Source organism: Lemur catta, chromosome 19, assembly GCF_020740605.2.
Source record: "Lemur catta isolate mLemCat1 chromosome 19, mLemCat1.pri, whole genome shotgun sequence".
Lineage (NCBI taxonomy): Eukaryota > Metazoa > Chordata > Mammalia > Primates > Lemuridae > Lemur > Lemur catta.
Genome location: NC_059146.1, coordinates 22,630,510 through 22,649,519, shown reverse-complemented (window position 1 = coordinate 22,649,519; position 19,010 = coordinate 22,630,510). Strand labels below are relative to the sequence as shown.

General features: G+C 52.7%; 2 protein-coding genes, 1 long non-coding RNA gene and 3 other non-coding genes across 9 annotated transcripts; 1 reads left to right on the top strand and 5 right to left on the bottom strand.

Moving 5' to 3' along the window:
- Positions 1–401: 401 nt before the first annotated feature.
- On the bottom strand, positions 402–873 carry LOC123623769. The gene is made up of 3 exons (XR_006730022.1): positions 781–873; positions 632–691; positions 402–502 (listed from the first exon to the last, which is right to left on the bottom strand). It is a non-coding gene; the product is annotated as an uncharacterized LOC123623769 (long non-coding RNA).
- Positions 874–3,739: 2,866 nt separating this feature from the next.
- ACP4 (acid phosphatase 4) lies at positions 3,740–8,022 on the top strand. The gene is made up of 11 exons (XM_045531036.1): positions 3,740–3,870; positions 3,938–4,042; positions 4,115–4,201; positions 5,018–5,164; positions 5,515–5,613; positions 5,689–5,784; positions 6,490–6,622; positions 6,704–6,786; positions 7,250–7,374; positions 7,585–7,763; positions 7,839–8,022. Exons 1-11 carry the CDS (start codon positions 3,763–3,765, stop codon positions 7,952–7,954), a joined length of 1,278 nt encoding a protein of 425 aa, XP_045386992.1. The 5' UTR covers positions 3,740–3,762; the 3' UTR covers positions 7,955–8,022.
- Positions 8,023–11,191: 3,169 nt separating this feature from the next.
- Positions 11,192–11,279, bottom strand: LOC123624908. The gene has a single exon (XR_006730270.1). It is a non-coding gene; the product is annotated as a small nucleolar RNA SNORD88 (small nucleolar RNA).
- A 437-nt stretch (positions 11,280–11,716) lies between these two features.
- On the bottom strand, positions 11,717–19,010 carry LOC123623767 (piggyBac transposable element-derived protein 2-like). 4 transcript variants are annotated; one of them, XM_045531034.1, is made up of 5 exons: positions 18,925–19,010; positions 16,334–16,378; positions 14,539–14,583; positions 13,759–13,826; positions 11,717–13,533 (listed from the first exon to the last, which is right to left on the bottom strand). In XM_045531034.1, exons 4-5 carry the CDS (start codon positions 13,784–13,786, stop codon positions 11,735–11,737), a joined length of 1,827 nt encoding a protein of 608 aa, XP_045386990.1. In that variant the 5' UTR covers positions 13,787–13,826; positions 14,539–14,583; positions 16,334–16,378; positions 18,925–19,010; the 3' UTR covers positions 11,717–11,734. The 4 variants fall into 4 exon arrangements, with proteins under 4 accessions (XP_045386990.1, XP_045386991.1, XP_045386988.1 ...); XM_045531035.1 differs by lacking the exon at positions 14,539–14,583; XM_045531032.1 differs by lacking the exon at positions 18,925–19,010 and having other exon boundaries at positions 16,334–16,621.
- LOC123624907 lies at positions 14,681–14,770 on the bottom strand. Its single transcript, XR_006730269.1, has one exon. It is a non-coding gene; the product is annotated as a small nucleolar RNA SNORD88 (small nucleolar RNA).
- LOC123624906 lies at positions 16,445–16,535 on the bottom strand. Its single transcript, XR_006730268.1, has one exon. It is a non-coding gene; the product is annotated as a small nucleolar RNA SNORD88 (small nucleolar RNA).

The following is a 19,010-nucleotide window of genomic DNA, read 5'->3' as shown; positions in this document are numbered from 1 at the left end:
TACAGACCCTCTAAAGCTTACAAAGTCCTTTCACGTCTTTGATCTCAGGCTGCCCTTGCTGTGGCCTTCTGGAGCCCATTGGATAAAGATTGTCACTTTTGTCTGATGGAGAAGAAAACTAGAGCTCAAAGAGAAATAACGAGTCTGAAGTACACAGCAGTCCGTGTTGGTGCCAGGTGGTGAGTCGGCCCTGCTCTTTCTCCCCTCTGTGCTTTTTCACCCAGAGTTGGTATGTCCCTCCCCCTCTCGGAACGCTCCTCACAGACTCTTACTCATCCCTCAAAACCCGGCTCAGTCTGGGCCCTCGTCACCCTCCTCCCTCAGACCCAGGAGGCTGCCCCACCCAACACGGAGCTCCCACACGTGGAGCAGGCCTGGGCTGGTGCGGAGGTCCAGGATGTGCTGGTTCAGTTACATTTATTTGGCCCAGAGGCCAGCGTCATGGTGTGGGCAGAGGCAGGGCTCTGGGACTGGGGGGTCCTGTGTCTTCTCACTGATGAACCTGACAGAGGAAGAGAGATGGAGACAAAGACACAGAGACATGGGAGAGACAGGGAGGGAATAAGACGATAAAATGGGGGCCAGAGAGACCGGAGTTCAGCCCCCCACCGCTGCCCCTCCTGCCACTCACCTTGTTGAAGAAGTAGATGGAGGCGAGGATGGTGAACACAGCCATGGCCAGGGTCACATTCTGGGGGAGGAAGTCAGAGGTCAGGACCCTTCCCTGCCCTGTCCCCTGCCCTGCCCCAGGCCTCCACCCCCTGCCAGACCCCTCCTCACTTCCTGAAAGTTCATGGCCATGGGTCTCTGCTGCACACTGGCTTCACCTCTCTCTCCCTTTCCTGGGCCTCTGAGCCAGGGAGCGGGGAAGCCACTAGAACCCAAGAGGGGGTTGTCAGAGAGACCAGAATGGTGGCCATGGCAACAAGGGAAGGGCATTCTGGGTGGAGGAGACAATGGGCAAGGGCTGTGGGGAGAGGGGACGTGGGTGCAGTATGTCACATACTGTGTCTCAATTTGGCATCGGGACATGTGGAGAGTCCTTGCCTCGAATGCCACACTCAGGAGTTTGATTTTTTTCTGCAGACGGTGCTGGGGAGCCATGGGAGGCTTGTGAGCAGGGGAGGGACAGGATCAGCTCTGGGTGTAGAAATATCTCCGTGTTCCAGTGTCTGGTCACCAGTTCGGGGGGTGGCAGTGGCAGTGACAGGGTAGAATCTGTGGTGGCAGCAGCAGCAGCACACCCCGACCTTGACAGCCCCCTGGCAGCCCTGACATTCTCGGCCAGATCTTCTGCTACTTCCGTGGGTGCCTGCACTCTTCATCCACTGTGCCTTTAGAACTAACTTCCAGGGTTCTAGAAATACAGATGATGGAGAAACAAGTACAGCTGACCTTGCTGTGTGGATTCTGTGTCTGTGAATTCACTTACCCACTAAACTGTATTTGCACACTGCACATCAACACGCAGTCATTTGCAGACACGCACGCCTCTGGGAACGATGTGAGTCGCCTGATGTGCCCAGGCCCAGCTGAGGTGGCACAGGGAAGGCCATGCTCTGCCTCTTGCCTCCGCTGTCACGCAGAGATGCCCAGAGGATGGAGACTGTGGGGCGCACTGCAGGACGAGCAGCTCTGGCTCTGGGGGCAGCTGGAGGGGTTCGAGTCCCAACTCTGGCACCTGCTGGTGGGGTCGCCTCAAGTGAATCACTTAAGACTTCTGAGTCTTTTGTCTTTGCTTGTGATACAAAGAAAATAGAACCTATCACAATGAGTCATTTGGGGGCATTTAAGATTATAATCTACATTCGATATATGTGTGTATCTACCTACCTACCTATATCCACATCTACCGCAAAAAGGGAGAATAGATGGTCTTGTTATGCAGGTAGCTATGCACTCATTCAAGGCGGATATGTTCTCATTATCGTGGTTGTGCTGTTTAACTGAACACTGAATCAGCGTATACTGAACCATTACTTCTAGGGGAAATATATATATAATATTAATATACATATTTATTAGTGAAGCAATGGTCCATGTCACAAAGCAAAACAAAGGCAGTGGACTTGCTATATTAAATCCATAAGAAACATGACCAGATTTGATGGGATCCTGGACTGGGTTCTAGTTTGGACAAACCAGCTATAAAGGGTATTTGGGGAGAAATTGGGGGACATTTGAATAGAGAGGGGGTATCAGTATTATTGCCACGGAAAGGAGGAGATCGTTAATTACTTGGAAAACACAGGAAATTGCCGCTTCAGTATGACCTCGTTTTGGTGAGAAGTACACATGTGAAAAAATGCATTAAAAAATCTGGAATGAGGCCGGGCGCGGTGGCTCACGCCTGTAATCCTAGCCCTCTGGGAGGCTGAGGCGGGTGGATCGCTTGAGGTCAAGAGTTCGAAACCAGCCTGAGCAAGAGCGAGACCCCGTCTCTACTAAAAATAGACATAAATTATCTGGCCAACTAAAAATACATATAGAAAAAATTAGCCAGGCATGGTGGCGCATGCCTGTAGTCCCAGTTACTCGGGAGGCTGAGGCAGGAGGATTGCTTAAGCCCAGGAGTTTGAGGTTGCTGTGAGCTAGGCTGACACCACGGCACTCACTCTAGCCCGGGCAACAAAGTGAGACTCTGTCTCAAAAAAAAAAAAAAAAAAAAAAAAAAAAAAAAAATCTGGAACGATATGTTCTGGTGACTGTGAACAAGAAAATAGGAACAGAAAAAAAAAAAAAAGAAAAAGAAAAAACAAAAAGAAGAAAACAAAAACAAAAATAAAAAAAGAATAAAAGTAAAAAATAAAAAGTAAAATAAATAAAATCTGGAATGACGTTCTGCGTTAGTGTCCCAGAAAGCAGCAAGCACAGCTCCGAAGGGTTTAACTTGAGACAGTTTAGTACAGGGACCATGTTCAGAGGCAGTGACAGGGTTAAGGTGGGAGCAGAGACCAGTGTGGGGTAGTGCAGCACCTGGGGGCTTAGCAACAGTGGGGAGCTGCTACCACCCTGCTGGGGGTTGAATTGAGTCCCCCAAAAAGATAGGTTGAAGTCCTCACCCCTGGTACCTGTGAATGTCACCTTATTTGAAAATAGGATCTTTGCAGATGTAACCAAGTTAAGATGAGGTCATAGCTGGAGTCCTTAAAAGAAGAGTCGCAGAGACAGAAGCACAGGGAGGAGATGGCTGTGTGACGATGGAGACAGAGACTGCAGTGATGCACTCACGAGCCAGGAATCGACAAGGATCGCTGGCAACACCAGAAGCTGGGAGAGGGGCATGGAGCAGATCCTCCCCCGGACGCTCCGGAAGGAAACAGCAACCCTGCTTGACACCTTGAATTTGGAGTGGGGGAGGGAGAAGGGAGAAGAGAACAGAGAATGTGAGTCTAGAATGTAGGGGCGGGGGTCTCTCTCCCTGAGTCTGCCCCCAGGTTAAAAGCACCTGGGTTCAAATCCCAGCTTTGCCATTCACTAGATGTTTTCCCAAGCAAGTTATTTAACCCCCCATGCCTCAGTTTCCCCATCTGCACAATGGGGATGGTGATAACTGTATCAACACCTCCTGGGGTTGTGGTGAAGATTAAACGGGTTAATCCAAGGCTGGCAAAGGCCTGGAGGGAGTTGGATCCAGGAGGCCGTGGCCCGGGGGCAGGCATGCTGGGACCTGCTCTAATGGGGGAGCTGAGGCGGAGGGTAACGCGCAGGCGGGGCTGCGGCCCAGACAGCGGGCTGAGCTCAGCGTCTGGGCTGGTGGAAATGGCCGGGCCAGGGTTTCGGGGCCACCCTGCCGGACCTCTTCTTCTGTTGCTGTTGGTGCTGCTGCCACAGGCCCTGCTGGAAGGACCCCTGGTGTTTGTGGCTCTGGTGAGGCACCCCGCCCGGCCTTGCCCCTCTTGTCCCCAGGCCAGCCCTAATCCAGTCCTGTCCCCAGGTGTTCCGCCATGGTGACCGGGCCCCACTGGCCTCCTACCCCACGGACCCGCACAAGGAGGTGGTCTCCACCCTGTGGCCACGCGGCCTGGGCCAGCTGACTGGGGTGAGAAGCAGGGGTGAAGGTGAGGTGTGGGAGTGGCTGGGGAGGGGTCTGCTGAGGCTGCTCTGTCCCCAGGAGGGTGTCCGCCAGCAGCTGGAGCTGGGCCGCTTCCTGAGGAGCCGCTATGAGGACTTTCTGAGTCCCAAGTACCGGCGGGAGGAGGTACTGCCATGTCTACTTCTACTTGGCCCCTGACCTCCCACCTTTGACCTCCACTGACTCCAATGCTCCCTTTGGGCCTTCACTTCTGGCCTTTGACCTCCATCAACCTGACCTGCACCCCACCTCTGATCTCTGACCTCATCTCAACTAGAGTCACCTCTTGACCTCTGACCTTTATCAACTCTGACTTTATTTTCTGGCCTCCACCTGTTTTCTGACTCCCATTGACTCCAACCAAACCTTAGACCTCTGACCTCTGACCCTCACACTTGATTCTGTCTTTGATCCATGTTGACTCTACTTGTCCTCCTGACCTCCAGCCCTTGACCTCTATGCTTCATCAATTCTGACCTTCCTTTCCTGTCTCCTCCTGTCTTCTAACATCCCCCAATTAGGATCAGTCCACCTGACCTCTGACTTCTGACTCCTGTGACGAACATACACTAAACTCTGACCCCAAGTCCTCCAACCTGCCCTCCACATCTTGACCTCTAACCTCCAGCCTCCACTGATTCTGATCTTCCTTTCTGACCCTCACTGACTCAACTGACCCCCTTAATTCAACACGTCCCCCTAACTTCTGACCTCCAATTTGAATGCTCTTGACATTGATCTCTGACCCTTGATCCCAACTTCCAACATGGAAGGTCAATGCTCAAACCCACCCTGCATTTTGACTCCCAACGCCTGACCTTTGATCCCCCTTCATGACCTTTAACCTACCCCAGGCTGAATCTACAGCTTTTGATCTGTCACCATAGCCGAGCTGTGACCCCGACCACGGTCCCCGAGTGCCCTCTCCCCACCCTGCCCCAGGTGTACATTCGCAGCACAGACTTTGACCGGACGCTGGAGAGCGCTCAGGCCAACCTGGCCGGGCTGTTCCCCGAGGCCGCCCCGGGGGGCTCGGAGGCCCACTGGAGGCCCATCCCTGTGCACACAGTGCCCGTCACCGAGGACAAGGTCAGGGGGCTGGACGGGGTATGGGAAGGGAGGGGGAGGGGTGAAGGGAGAGGGGTGAAGAGAGACAGAGACAGGGGACACAGACAGAGAGGGGCAGAGTCACTGAGCCAGAAGGAGACAGAGGCAGCTCCAAGGCTCGGCTGTGTGCGCTTCTGGAAGCCTGAGCCTGCTCAGGGCAGCGAGGCCATGCCGGGGCCAGGCTGTCCAGACTGGGGTGAGCCACCTCCCCAGCCGCTCAGCTAGGTCCGGGAGAGACTGCACCAGAGGCAAGGCCCGAGAGCCCCAGCTGCCCTGTGCGCTGTGCGAGTCCAGGCACGCTGCTGTCCTCTCTGAGCCTCTGTTTCCCCCAGCTGCTGAGGTTCCCCATGCGCAGCTGTCCCCGGTACCACGAACTGCTTCGGGAGACCACCGAGGCCGCCGAGTACCAGGAGGCTGTGGAGGGCTGGACGGTGAGCTGGGCTGTGGATGTGGGGCGGGGCAGGGCTGGGAGAACAGGTGGGGCTCATCCCGCCCGGTGCATCCAGGACTTCCTGACTCGCCTGGAGAACTTCACGGGGCTGTCGCTGGTTGGAGAGCCGCTCCGCAGGGCATGGAAAGTTCTAGACACGCTGATCTGCCAGGTGAGCCCTCACCCCGTCACAGCCAAGGGGTTAAGGACACCTGGTTTCAAATCCCAGCTTTGCCACTTGCTAGCTGTGTGCCCTCAGGCAAGTTTCTTAACCCTCTGTGCCTCAGTTTCCCCATCTGCACAATGGGGATGGCAACACCCATATCAGCACCTCCTGGGGATGCTGTGAAGATTCAAACAGGTTAATCCACATAATTGCTACAACAGCACCCTGCACACTGGGTAGTGAGGGCCGCACGCGGGTTTGAGGCTATAGATACGTGGGCAATTCTTCCCCCAAAGTCCCGTAACTGGAAAACCCCAAACTTGGGCAGCGGGAGCTGACTTGAAGTGATGCGGTGCTTGCGACAGTCTTGCTTCCCCTCTTCATGGGAGGGTTGCCCATCGCCCCATGGGAATGTCACTGTGTGTGGAACCTGCTGGATAGTAGTGGCACCATCGCACCTTTCTAAAATCCAAAACGTCTGAATTCTGAGACAACTCTGGCCCCAAGGGTTTCAGATAAAGCCTTCTGGACTGCGCAGTGATGGTGACTGCTGTTAGGAATTACCACTGTTTTCCACGCCGTGATTTCCCGACCACACCCAGCCCATGACGGAGGGGCTCAGACGGGGCGGGGTGGGAGGTGGGGGGTGGGAGAGGGCGTCGCACAGGCCTGGGAGGGCCCGTCTCTTTGTCCTCTTTCCATCTCTTCCAGCAAGCCCACGGCCTCCCCCTCCCATCCTGGGCCTCCCCAGATGTCCTGAGGACACTTGCCCAGATCTCCACTTTGGATATCGGGGCCCACGTGGGCCCACCGCGGGCGGCAGAGAAAGCCCAGCTGACGGGGGGTGAGGTGTGGAGCCCGGAGGCTGGGAGGCCGGGCCACCTTCCCCTCAGGGGTTCCGAGCTCTCTTTTCCTGCCCTCTCAGGGATCCTGCTGGATGCTATCCTCTCCAACTTCTCCCGGGTCCAGCGCCTGGGGCTGCCCCTCAAGATGGTCATGTACTCAGCTGTGAGTGCTCGGGAAGGGAGGCAGTGCCACCTGGGCACAGGGACGAGGGCGATGGCAATTTGGGTGAGGAACAGCCTGTGGTCCTAGTGGAACCTCAGCCCACTGCCTTGGGTAACCCGTATCTCCAAACCCTACTCTTGGACCGTATCACTAGAGGTATAGATTCAGGAAGGAGGGAGGTGATGGTGTCCTGGGAAAAAGAATTTAGCTCCTCTGGAAGGGCAGGTTGTTTAATTGAGCTGTCCAACCTTATTTTGCCTCTATTTGACCAATCTTTATTAAAGGATGCCTGTAACTGGTGGCACCGCCTTCAGGAAGAGAGGGAGGGAGTAGCAGGTTGGCGGGGTTAGTTCTAAGGACCCTGGGGGATATCTGGGAGGCAGCTGGGTGCACAAGTCTCGAGCTCAGGAGAGAGGAGACCTCAGGAGAGGAGCCCTGTCTCAGCCCTGGGACCCGCCCACAGCATGACAGCACCCTGCTGGCCCTCCAGGGGGCCCTGGGCCTCTACGATGGGCACGCTCCGCCATACGCTGCCTGTCTTGGCTTTGAGTTCCGGAGGCGCCTTGGGGATCTGGATGAAGATGGAGGGTGAGGATGGGGTGGCACCCAGGGCTGTGGGTGGGACAGAACTCTCAAGAGGGGTGACGTGCCCGGCAGAGGGCACAGCAAGGCACTGGCCTGCAGGGGGAACTGGGTAGGATGGTGTTAGGAGATTGACAGGTGGGAATCATGAGCCTGTTTCTCCAGGTTTTAAGGTCAGTGGCAGGGGAAGTGCCACCGTCTGCTCTCTCCCTCCAGGAATGTCACCATCTCCCTCTTCTACCGCAATGACTCGGCCCGCCAGCCCCTGTCTCTCAGCCTCCCTGGGTGCCCAGACCCCTGCCCACTCAGCCGCTTCCACCAGCTGACCACCTCCGTCCGGCCTCCAGCTCACGGGGTCGCCTGCCATGGCTCCTATGAGGCTGCCACCCCCCCAGGTGACAGTCCTCTGTGCTGGGGTGGGAGTAGGGGGCTGAGTCCTGGAACTCACAACCTGCGTGTTCTCCCCACAGCCCCCGTGGTACCCCTGCTGGCCGGAGCCGTGGCCGCACTGGCAGCCCTCTGCCTGGGGCTGGGCCTGCTGGCCTGGAGACCAAGCTGCCTGCGGGCCTGGGGGGGTCCTGTGTGAGCCGGAAACTGGGGAACACCCTCCCCATAGCTGACGTTGGATCCCAACACGTGTGCACACTCTCTGCTCTGGCTTCTGTGACTCACTGTGCGTGTAGGGAACAAGGGCTGGGTGGGGTCCCTGGCCTGGAAGCCACAGTTGTGTGCGTGTGCATGTGTGTCAAGGTGGCACATGTGGGTGCGTGTCCACCTGCACGGTACGTGTATGGACACGTGTGTTGATGTTTCTGCACTTATGTGCATGTCTGTATATACATGTCTACGGGTGGCACACACTCCTGCATAAATGCATGACAAAACCTAGTCCTGGTGAGCCTCACTGTGGGCCACGCGTTCACAGGAGTCAGACCCGCACCAGCTTTCAGTGTACGGATGCCCTCGGGGGCAGGGCCAGGCCGGTCTGGCAGAGGGAGGCTCGCAGAAGATGCAGGACGCGCAGCCCGGCCCCACAGCCAGCCAGCTGGCACCGATCCCAAGGCTGACCCTGGGCAAGTGATCGCGCCTCATTTGGCAGAGCCAAGATTCAAAGCCAGCAGGCTCCATGACCCCCGAAATTAACCTCCCAGGGACAAGCAGAGAGCAGGGGCACCGAGGACATTCTCTCTGGGCTGCTCATCATAGCACCTGCTGAAACTATGAATTTAAGGGGTTGGGGACTACCTGTGGCTATTTAAACTTAAGACGCTGAAGGTGAGGAGTTACTGGGTGCCCAGTGGTAGGGCAGCAGGCCCTGCGGAGCTCTGTGGGGGACAAGCCCACGCCTGCACCACTGCTGCTTTACCCCTTGGTCCCCCCAACCATAGGCTGGCAGACAGGGGCGGGGCAGCTGCCTCCTCGCTGTGGCTGGGACAGAAGCAGTGGCTTGTCCACACCATCACCTGACCAGACCTCTCTGGGGTAGCCTGGGGTGCTCAGTGACAGCCACTCACCACCCATTAGATGGGGTAGCTAGAGGGAGGCTCAAAGGGCTGGGGGGGGGGGACAATAGAGCCACTCCCAGCAACCAGGGCCCCCAAACCCTCCCTTGGGCCTGACAAGCACCCCAGCATTCCAGGAGGAAGCAAGGTGCTGGGTCTAGGGACAGTGGGAAAGGGCTGGTCTGGGGCCAGCAGCCTCAAAAGTGGTCCTGTCCTCACAGTTGGAGAAACTGGGACAATCCCTCCTCCACAATGGGGCCACCAGCATAGTTCCCCTCCCTTGCATTGTGGAAAACCCTGCCCTAGGGCCTGAAGGCAGCCTCTCTGGACCACCCCCGACCTGCCCACCACCCTGCCATCCCTAGAGATGCCAGCCGCCACGGCCCGGGCAAGGCTGAAATCCCCCTCAGCTTTCTGGCCCGGGCTTCTTGTAGGTTCATGAAGATGCAAAGTGCTAGCTGGGGCTACCTGTCACTGTGACCGGCTGTCACCTGGGCTGCCAGGAGTGCACCCATCCTCACTGGGCTGCTGGGACGGCCCATGCAGAGCCGGGGGCCGGACGGTGGGCAGAGGGCTGCACACACCTCTCCTGCCCTGTTCTGTCCTTGGGGACTCCAGGATCCAGCTCAACACCCACAGTCCACACAGGGTGATGCTCTCTGCCATTCAATGGGTGTCACTTGGGTGCCCAGCACCCGAGCTGTGAAGCCAGAACTGCCAGGGCTGTCCTCACAAAGCTGTCACCTGTGATCCTGGCCCCAACACACCTTAAACCTAGGTCTGGAATCCAGTCAGGCCTGGATTCCAGTCACACAAGTAGCTACAGAGACCAGATCAGAAGGGGCTGGATGCCCATGAAATAGGAAACAGCAAAATTACTTCCAAAGGGGAAGGCACAGCCAAAAAAAAAAAAAAATCACAAAACCTTAAGAGAAAAACCTTCACAAAGGGAGAAACAAAACCAGTGTCACACATGCTGAAAGTATTGAGTAAAAAAATACAGCACTTAAAAAAACACTTAAAAAATTTTCAGAGTAAAAATTTCAGGATGCTTTCGCATCATGGGCCATGGGGTCTCCCTGCTTGGCCTGTAGTGGTTTGGGGGCCCATGCGTCAGAGGGGCGGGCACACCACTGTGCCCACCCATGTTAACAGGATGCACACTATGTATAAGGGGCTTGTTCCCTCTGCATAAGCCACTGTACCCATGGACTTGTGGCAAGCGGCCACCGGGGCTTGCTGCCCCCATCAGCTCTGGCCAGTGACACCCATGGGGGCAGGTGGGGACAAGGACAGCCCTCTTCTGGGGCCATGGAACATGGTATAACAGCATGGCCGGCCTACAGGAAACTGCAGATGCACTGGCAAGGCACTGACCAAGGCTTTTTTCTCTACTATGATGTCCCAATCTCCCCGACTCCCCTAACTCAAACTGAAGGCAGCTCTCTTGGAACCTCGCCTCCCACCCCTATGTGGCTAGCTGTGGGGCAGGTGGCTCCCCCCCTCAGGCCTGGTCTCAATGACAAGGCAGTGTACTCCTTGATGTACAGTTCTAGGACCTTGGTGGGCCATTTATGCACCTTCTCTCTGGGCATGCCAGGGCGGAGGAGCCGGCCTGTGAGGTGCTGTGTGTTGGGTTGGGCCCCGGCGTGAGCCCAGTGTGGCCACCACCTGGCTCTCCATGATGGCCTCCAGCACTGCCATGCCCCTGGCCAGCAGGCTGAGCAGTGGGAGCTGCGGCTCTGAGGGCGCTGCCGTCAGCAGGTGCTGCTGCTGTCCCTGGGTGCAGGGCATGTCCTTAGGCAGCTTAGGCAAGAAGGGAGATGAGGGGGCCAAGAGTGGCACAAGTGGACACCCCTCCATGGCAGTCCAGGGCCAAAGGGCAGCTTGGCAGCCTCAAAGATCAGGAAAGACTCAGTGTTAGCACCGGGATGCCAGCAACCAGGTGAGCAGTGTCACACAGCTGTCCCCCCACGTGGGCTCGCAGTGGTAGCTGAAGATCACATTCAGGGTCAGGTTAGCAGCACCAGCTCCTTGGAGTTCAGGGACAGGGCCTGGCCACCTGGCCATAGGCCTGCAGGACCCAGATGACTGTGAGCTGGCTGGCGTTCTGCCAGCAGCTCAGTGTACATGTACATGCAGAACTGGAACCCCCACACCCCACCGGCCCGCCTAGGTGGCCGCCAATGCTCTCAGCCAAGGCCTTGGCTGCTCCAACGCAGGCAACTGTAGAGCCCAGAGAGACGCTACTGGGAAGGACACAGAAGAGGCACTGGGCACGGGGAAATGCCTTCACCCTCACACAGCACCTCTTGGGAGTGGGGCCCCTCAGACCCATGGTTGGCAAAGATCTAGGGGACAGTGTCCTCATGGGTGGTCAGAGCCCAGTGCTGGACATCACAAGGGTCCCCGAGTGCAGCCCCTTCAGGAACCCTGACATAGGACATCTCGCTGCAACCCAGACACCCCCCCCTCCAACAACTTTCTCTTATGACTCCCTGGCCCCTGCATAGGGTGATTATGAAGGTTAACACATTAACTGCCATGTGAATTGTGTATAACTCACATTGGTTTTGAGCCCAGGGTCTCATGAAACATGTGTGACTCACACGTATACCCTAGGAGCCATGTGGTACCCAGGCAACTCATGCTGCCACACTGTAGCATACATGTGATGGGTGGCACCCGGGCAAAATCTTACTTGCAGATGTTCTTATTGTTACAACTGGCATTGACAATTCTAAAAATGTAAATTAAATGAAGTCAACAAACTTTGTTTTTCTATGTATGTTCACCTTTAAATTACACTTAGGCCTGATAAGTCAACACTTTGCCCTTAGGAACTGTTTTTTCAAGTTTTCATACTACTTTTTTATTGATGTGTGTTTTAGGAAAAAGCATTCCACACAGAAGTACGCGCTGCACTTGCTGCATTTCCATGCTGTCTGTTTGCATCTCTTCATGGCATATTCCCACCCTTTCTCGGCTTGTGTTCTCTCATAGCACACAGTACATCTCCTTCTGGCGGCGCCCATGTTCCTGAGGGAACAAGTCACAGATGGCATGGGGAGGGACGGCACTGCAGGAGGTGTTGCGTCTGTCTGGAGCAGTTTGAGGCAAACTTGTTCTTTGAACTTTGTGATTGGGATCTTCTTTTTGCTCACAGCTCTGTAGAGAACGATCGAGTTCACCAAAGCTGACCCTGTGATGAGCTCTACGGCTAATTTTTGGAACCACTTTATGCCACATCTCAAAGAACACGAATACGCCCTCAGTTGATCTGAGAGGTCAATGAACGCCTTTGAATTATTATAATCCACAATCACATGTGGTTTCTCTACAACACCTTTTCTCGTTTCAACTGCTTTAGTGTCTTCGCCATGCATAGTACTTAGCATGAGTACATCTCTCTTATCCTTGCATTTGAGGATGACGACTCCCGTGTCACTTTCTCGAGCTATTACTTCATTCTTGTTCAGTTTTGCCTTCACTACATCTGGCGGGTTTAGCTTCTGGTTACTTCTCAGCGTGCCCACCAGATACGTAGAGCGCTCAAGGAGTCGATGAGCTAGGCGGATGCTGGTGTAATAGCTGTCAGTGTATAAAACACGTCCACTATCTAGTAAACCTTCTAATAGCTTCACGACAACCGAGGATGAAACAGGAATGCCAGATCTTGCTTCCTTCCCACAACAAACCTTCACATTCCAGGTGTAACCGTCTTTTAGGCAAAGTTTGAAAAGTTTTATTCCAAATTTATGGCACTTGTTTATATACTGTACAAAACTCAAACGTCCATGAAATGGCACCATTGTTTCATCAATACATATTTCCTTACCTGGAACTATAGCAGCCTGAAACCTTTCAATAAGACGATCAAGAAGTGGCTGGATCTTGAAGAGATGGTCACCAGGAGGACATTCTTCATTGTTAGAGAAATGCCACATTCTCAGAAGCATTTCGAAGCGGTTACGTGATATAAACTTTTCCAATGAATTGTCATACAAAATGTTTTTTGACCAATAGTCCGAAAGTCTTGGCTTCTTGCTAAGGCCCATCCAAAACAATACTCCCAAAAATTGCTCCATTTCTTGAGAAGTAACATCGTACCATTTTTTTAGTCGGGAGTGGGGTTTAATATTACCCCTTTGTAAAGTCTGACTTGCATAGATATTAGTTTCCTTCACCATGTAATCAATAATATCATCTGTTATGAAGAATTTGAAAAAATCATAAGGTGCTTTATCATGGAGATTTACTGCAATTTCAGTTGGAACACCAGGGTTACTTTCAAAGAAGTCAAAAATCTTCATGTTTCTTCCTGTCACTGGACCCCAGGTCAGAGCACTCACACTAGTCACTACAGGTTCTTGAGAAACGTCTGATGAAGAATCACTCTCACTGAAATTGGCTACAACAGCTTCCATTGTTTCAGTAATCAATTTTGAACCACCTTTCCCACTGGAAAGATCTGCATGTAATGTTCTTCTAGTTTTTCTCGGTGGGCTGCAACTGCTATCAGAACTGTCCCCACGATCTCCACTAGGACGGCACTCCTCTGAACCATCACTAAATAAATCAACATCTTCATCACTCATATCCAAAACTTTGTTCACCATTTCCTCCAACAATTCTTTACGCTCATTTTCCCTAGACATTTTCTCTTGAGAACAAAAAAAAGCAAAATAAACTTACGTGAGGATCACAGCTCTGGTCACAAAAGCTACACCTGTTCCAGCCGGCCTGCCCAAGCACGCCACACATGCTGGACTGTATTCTCCAACTACGATAACTTCCGATTGCACATGTCGCCCTGAACTTTTGCCTGGCAGCTCTTTGGACAAAATCAATAGGATAGTATGTGGCAATGTGACATCGTTGCACATACTTAGGGGATATGATTCAGAGGTTGTCATCCAGGACCACTCAAGGTCCACTCCAGACACAAATGAACACCTGTGGAATGACAAAACACCCAATTCTCAGAAATAAATTCAAGAAGTATGCCGTGAATCACACACAACTCATGTGGTGTGCAGTGTAAAAATCGATTCTAGCACCACGTGAGCTGCATATGACTCATGCACAGAAAACAAAAAGCAAATAACAATTTTTTCATTAAATTAGTAAAGATCATTTTGTTGACTGGGCGTGGTGGCTCACACCTGTAATCCTAGCACTCTGGGAGGCTGAGGCGGGTGGATCGTTTGAGCTCAGGAGTTCGAGACCAGCCTGCGCAAGAGCAAGACCCTGTGTCTACTAAAAATACAAAGAAATTAAATGGACAACTATATACATATATAATTGGCTGGGCATGGTGGCGCATGCCTGTAATCCCAGCTTCTCAGGAGGCTGAGGCAGTAGGATCACTTGAGCTCAGGAGTTTGAGGTTGCTGTGAGCTAGGCTGACGCCATGGCACTCTAGCCTGGGCAACAGAGACTGTCTCAAAAAAAAAAAAAAATCACTTTTGTTTTTCAAAGTTTTTATTCTATTTTCATAATAAAACACCATGGTGGTCATGGACAAAATTGTTTTTTCCTACTGTGGCAGTCAGCATGTTAAACAATTCTAGTGCTTAGAACAGTGCCTGGCTCAGAGCACATGCTGAGCATTAACCTATGTGAGCATTACAATTGCCACCAATAAGAGGCAGCCTCTTGTTCTTACCGAGAGGGATGGCTGGGCTGGGCATTCAACGTCTGGAGGAGCCACCTGTGGGCAGGAGGGAACAAGACATGGAGGATGAAGGGAGGAGGTCAGTGGGGTGCAGGGCAGCCATGGCACCTCCATCGCCCCCTCCCCAGAGCTGGGGCCTCTCAGACCCCCAAGTGTCAAAGTCCTGGGGGGCACTGTGTCCTCAGGGGGGATCAGAGCCCAGTGCTGGACATCATGGAGGCCCCAGTGCCACTTGTTGTCCTAAGGTGGACAAGGCAGAAGAGAGCTCAGAGATCCCGGCAAAAAAACAATCCATACACCTGGGCCCTAAGGGTGCTGAGGCAAGTCCCCAGGGCTTGCTTTCTAATGCCATCTCCCTAAGATCACCCCTCACTGTCCAGCTCAATCTGCGTGTCGCTCCTTGCCTGGCAGAGGGGCACATCTGCAGAGTTCAGTGAAGAGGACAGGGTTCGACCCACCCCTGCTCAGACATTCCACCCTAATGAGCATGCCCCTTGACTGCTTCTGCCCACACTTCAGCTGGTCCTCCCCCGACCCAGCTCTTCCAAGCTGCCCGGCCCTGTAACTCTGGGAAGAGAATTCACCAGAACCTGTCACACAGGTAAAGGTTAGTTAGCTGCCACTCCCTGGGACCCTGGTACGATTTGTTGAGTTCATTCTCCCCAAGTACTTCAACACAGCAATGCTCGCTGAGTGTCAGATGCTACTTAGCAACCACAAACACTGAAATCTAAATTCTGTGTAGGAACATGCTGTCCAAAGAGGCAGCTGCTCCTCAAATTTTAAACTAATCAAGTAAAATAAAAAAAATGCAGCTCCCACATACACTAGCCACATTCCAGGTGCTTAAGACCCTCCTGTGGTCAGCGACTGCCAGACTGGACAATGGCAGTTCTATGGCTTAGAACCCTTACATGCTACATGTCCCTCACATCTTCCCTATCCCAAGCCAGTGCTTTTCTCCTCATCTCTCTCACAAGTCCCTACTCCATGTCCCCAGGAATCCCCTCTAAGCCCACCATACCTAACGATCAGCTCCACTTAAGGCTCTGCAGAGGATATAACAAATTAAGAGCCGAGGCCCCACAGAAAGACATTCAGAAGATCTGAAATCCAAGGCAAGCCTTCAAAGAAATCTCCATGAACCCAGAGAACACTTTCACTATTATTTCACTGCAGACAATGTTCTCACCACTCCTGACATCTAAGGAACAAATGTAAATCCTCCTAAGGCTCAGAGCACTTGCTTCTTTTTGGTAACTAACACACACACTGGTTTAGCTTTTTGAAACATTTGTGAAACACCCCCCAGATAAATCCTGTCACTTCAACAATGGCTATTATGTAAATTAAGCACTCAATTGTATGAGTTTATATATCACATGATTATCTGGAGACTAAGCTTTGCTTCAAAGTACACTGTATTTAACCTACAAAACCCTTCATGTGACAGGAGATAATGTTGAGAACCCTTCCGCTTCTTTTTTACTGCTGTTTGACAATTAGGTTTTCTGATTAGTCCTTTTCTCTGAAACCCGAATACGTTTTCTCTAGACACAGCAACCGAGGCTCAGGATGGCCTGATGAACATCTCCAAGCCCATGAGAGCTGGGATTTGAACCCAGGCTGCCTGCCTGGTTCTCCACAGCTATGTTTACTGTATGTGAATCCTGAGTACAACTGTTGGCACATAAACAAGGTTCCAGAGATTTATGTTCTGAAGTCATCTAGATGGTGAGATATGTTAAACCTGGGTGGGTCAGGTAGCAGGATCAAGGGTTCTTACCATGATGGGGGTGGTGGAAGGTGGCCCCTCAGCTTGAAGATACACCTGTAACACAGAAGAACTTGGTTAGGGGGAGAGGAAACAATCTGCAGGTCCAGAACATCAAAACTGGGGCCCCTCAGATCCCCAGGTGTCAAAGGTCCTGGGGGGCACTGTGTCCTCAGGAGTGATCGGAGCCCAGTGCTAGTCATCATGGGAGCCCCAGCCTCTCCACAACTAGGTCCCAAGGCCACCTAAGCTCAGTGACAGAAGCCAAACTTATAGAGCTTAGAACCTAGGAAACCCAAAACCCATCAGGAAGGTAAGAACGACCAGTTCTGCTTATGGAGACACTGGGATGTCCCCACCTCCCCAATGTCACAGGTCCACAGGGGACTGTCCTCATGGGATAGGCCTCTAAACCCAGTAAATGAAGAGGGCCCTAATTTCCACTCCTCCCTTGCCCAGTTTTGTAGATTTTTTTCAGCACTAGCTATACCTACTAGTAATTTCCCAGAAGAACCCACTGAGAAGAACAAGGAGGAAGGGGGCTATTCCAGAATAAAAACAAAGCCAGGATGACCAGAGACCCCTGACTAAACCAGGTTTGAACAAATCAGTTGTAAAACACATTTTGGAGATGTCTTAGAAACAACAAATACACAACAGATGGTAAATGGCAGTATTAAGAATTCAGTCTTGGCCAGGCACAGTGTCTCATGCCTGTAATCCTAGCACCCTGGGAGGCTGAGGCAGGAAGATCACTTGAGGTCAGGAGTTTGAGACCAGCCTGAGCAAGAGTGAGACCCCATCTCTACTAAAAATAGAAAAATTAGCCAGGCATCGGGGTGCATGCCTGTAGTCCCAGCTACTAAGGAGGCTGAGGGAGGAGGATCGCTTGAGCCCAGGAGTTTGAGGTTGCTGGGAGTTAGGCTAATGCCACGGTAGGTACTCTAGCCTAGGTGACAAAGTGAGACTCTGTTTCACAAAAAAAAAAAAAAAGAAAAGAAAAAAACACATCAGTCTTCCAGGAGGCTGAGGCGAGAGGATGGCTTGAAGTCAGGAGTCCAAGACCAACCCGAGCAAGAGTGAGACTCCATCATTACAAAAAATAGAGAATTTTTATTCCTATTTTTAAAACAATTAAACCAACCTTTCCTTCCAACAAATTCTTCATCACAACTGCCTTTGCTTTCTACACACACAGCTTTTAAATCACTGAAAATGCTTTGGCCCTCTCCCTGCAGCTAACAGGAATGTTACATTTATTTTTTGATCTCCTAACCAAATCAATAACCTTTCCATTTCAATAATTAATCCACTATGCTGCTTACTAATAACTGCTACTTTCATTGAAGCACCACTTCTCACATGTTCTATTATTCTCACTTTATTCTTTATATCAGTAATTGTTCTGATAGCAGAGCAACTAAAACCTAGTACTTTCCCAATGAATGACGGCGTCTGGCCTTTCTCCAAACGCTTAGTTACGTCCAACTTCGTTTCCATCGTAACCACCTTTCTCTTCGCTGCAGGCTCACCTAGACTTGCAGTGGACTTTCGCTTTGCAGGCATGGTCATAAGAGTAAACAAAGATTGATAAAATCGAATTGAAAAAAAAAAAAAAAAAGCTTAGTTTTCCCAATTATTAATTTAATCATTTAAGTGTTGAGGAGCCTTGGAAGCCTGTTCATAAGTGCGGAACGTCCTCAGTCGAGTCTTCTGTAATCTGGGGACAGCCCGTAGTTAGGATAAAGTCTAGGTGGATGCCTAACGGAGGAAATTCAACAGCGGGGGATCTTTGCCGTGTCTGTGTCGAGAAAGTAACTCAGCTACCTGCCTCCAGGCTGGGCCTCCTTGGCAGGGGGGTGGCATCGCTCAGCAGTCAGGAAATCGATCTTCAAGACGACCTTAAGGACTTAAGCCCAAACCTAACATTAGCAAAATCCTTTGGTAGTTAAAGTGAACTGTGAGAATGATTCCTGCACGCGAACAAAGGCCTCCTTTGATTTCTCCTAAGTCCACTCCTACCTGGTAATTCACGTATAAACCTCACTCCCACTTCTTTGGCAATTCGACAGTCTGTCTCTACCCCTACAGAAACCCAACATCCCCTCCTCCTCTGCCATCCCCCAGGGTCCTTGTTCTGGGCGGCACAAAAATGCCAGCCGCCCAGAACCGAGGAAACCCGAGTGACTTCCTACGGAAAGCACCTGCAGCTAGCACCGGGGACAGAACCTCAGAAACAACTCGATGTCACCCTCCCGCACGCGCCCGCGCCGAGAGAGCAAGATGGCGGAGACCAGCGACGCGGGCAGCAGAAACGGCGCAGCCCGGCCCGCGGTTCAGACTGAGGGCCCGCCCCAAAGCCCGCTCGCCCCAGCGGCAGGAATCGCCACCCACCGAGTACCCCCAAAATGCCACCACCATCCCCGCAGGGAACCCCTAGGCTCGCCCGGAAGCGCGCTCGCCGGGTGCTGACACAGGCCCGGCCCACGAGACCGCGCGCCTGCTCTCTTCGCCGCGGAACCCTCGCGGCACGCCTGTCCCTCATCCCAACGCCCCGCCACAGACACAGAAAAGAAGCCACGAAGTGACGACAAGGCCCTTACCGTCCCCAAAGCGTGCGCGCGGTGGAGCACGCCCCGCTTTATAGAGAGCGCCGCTCACGAGGCCCGCCCGCGGCGCCGGGCCGGGC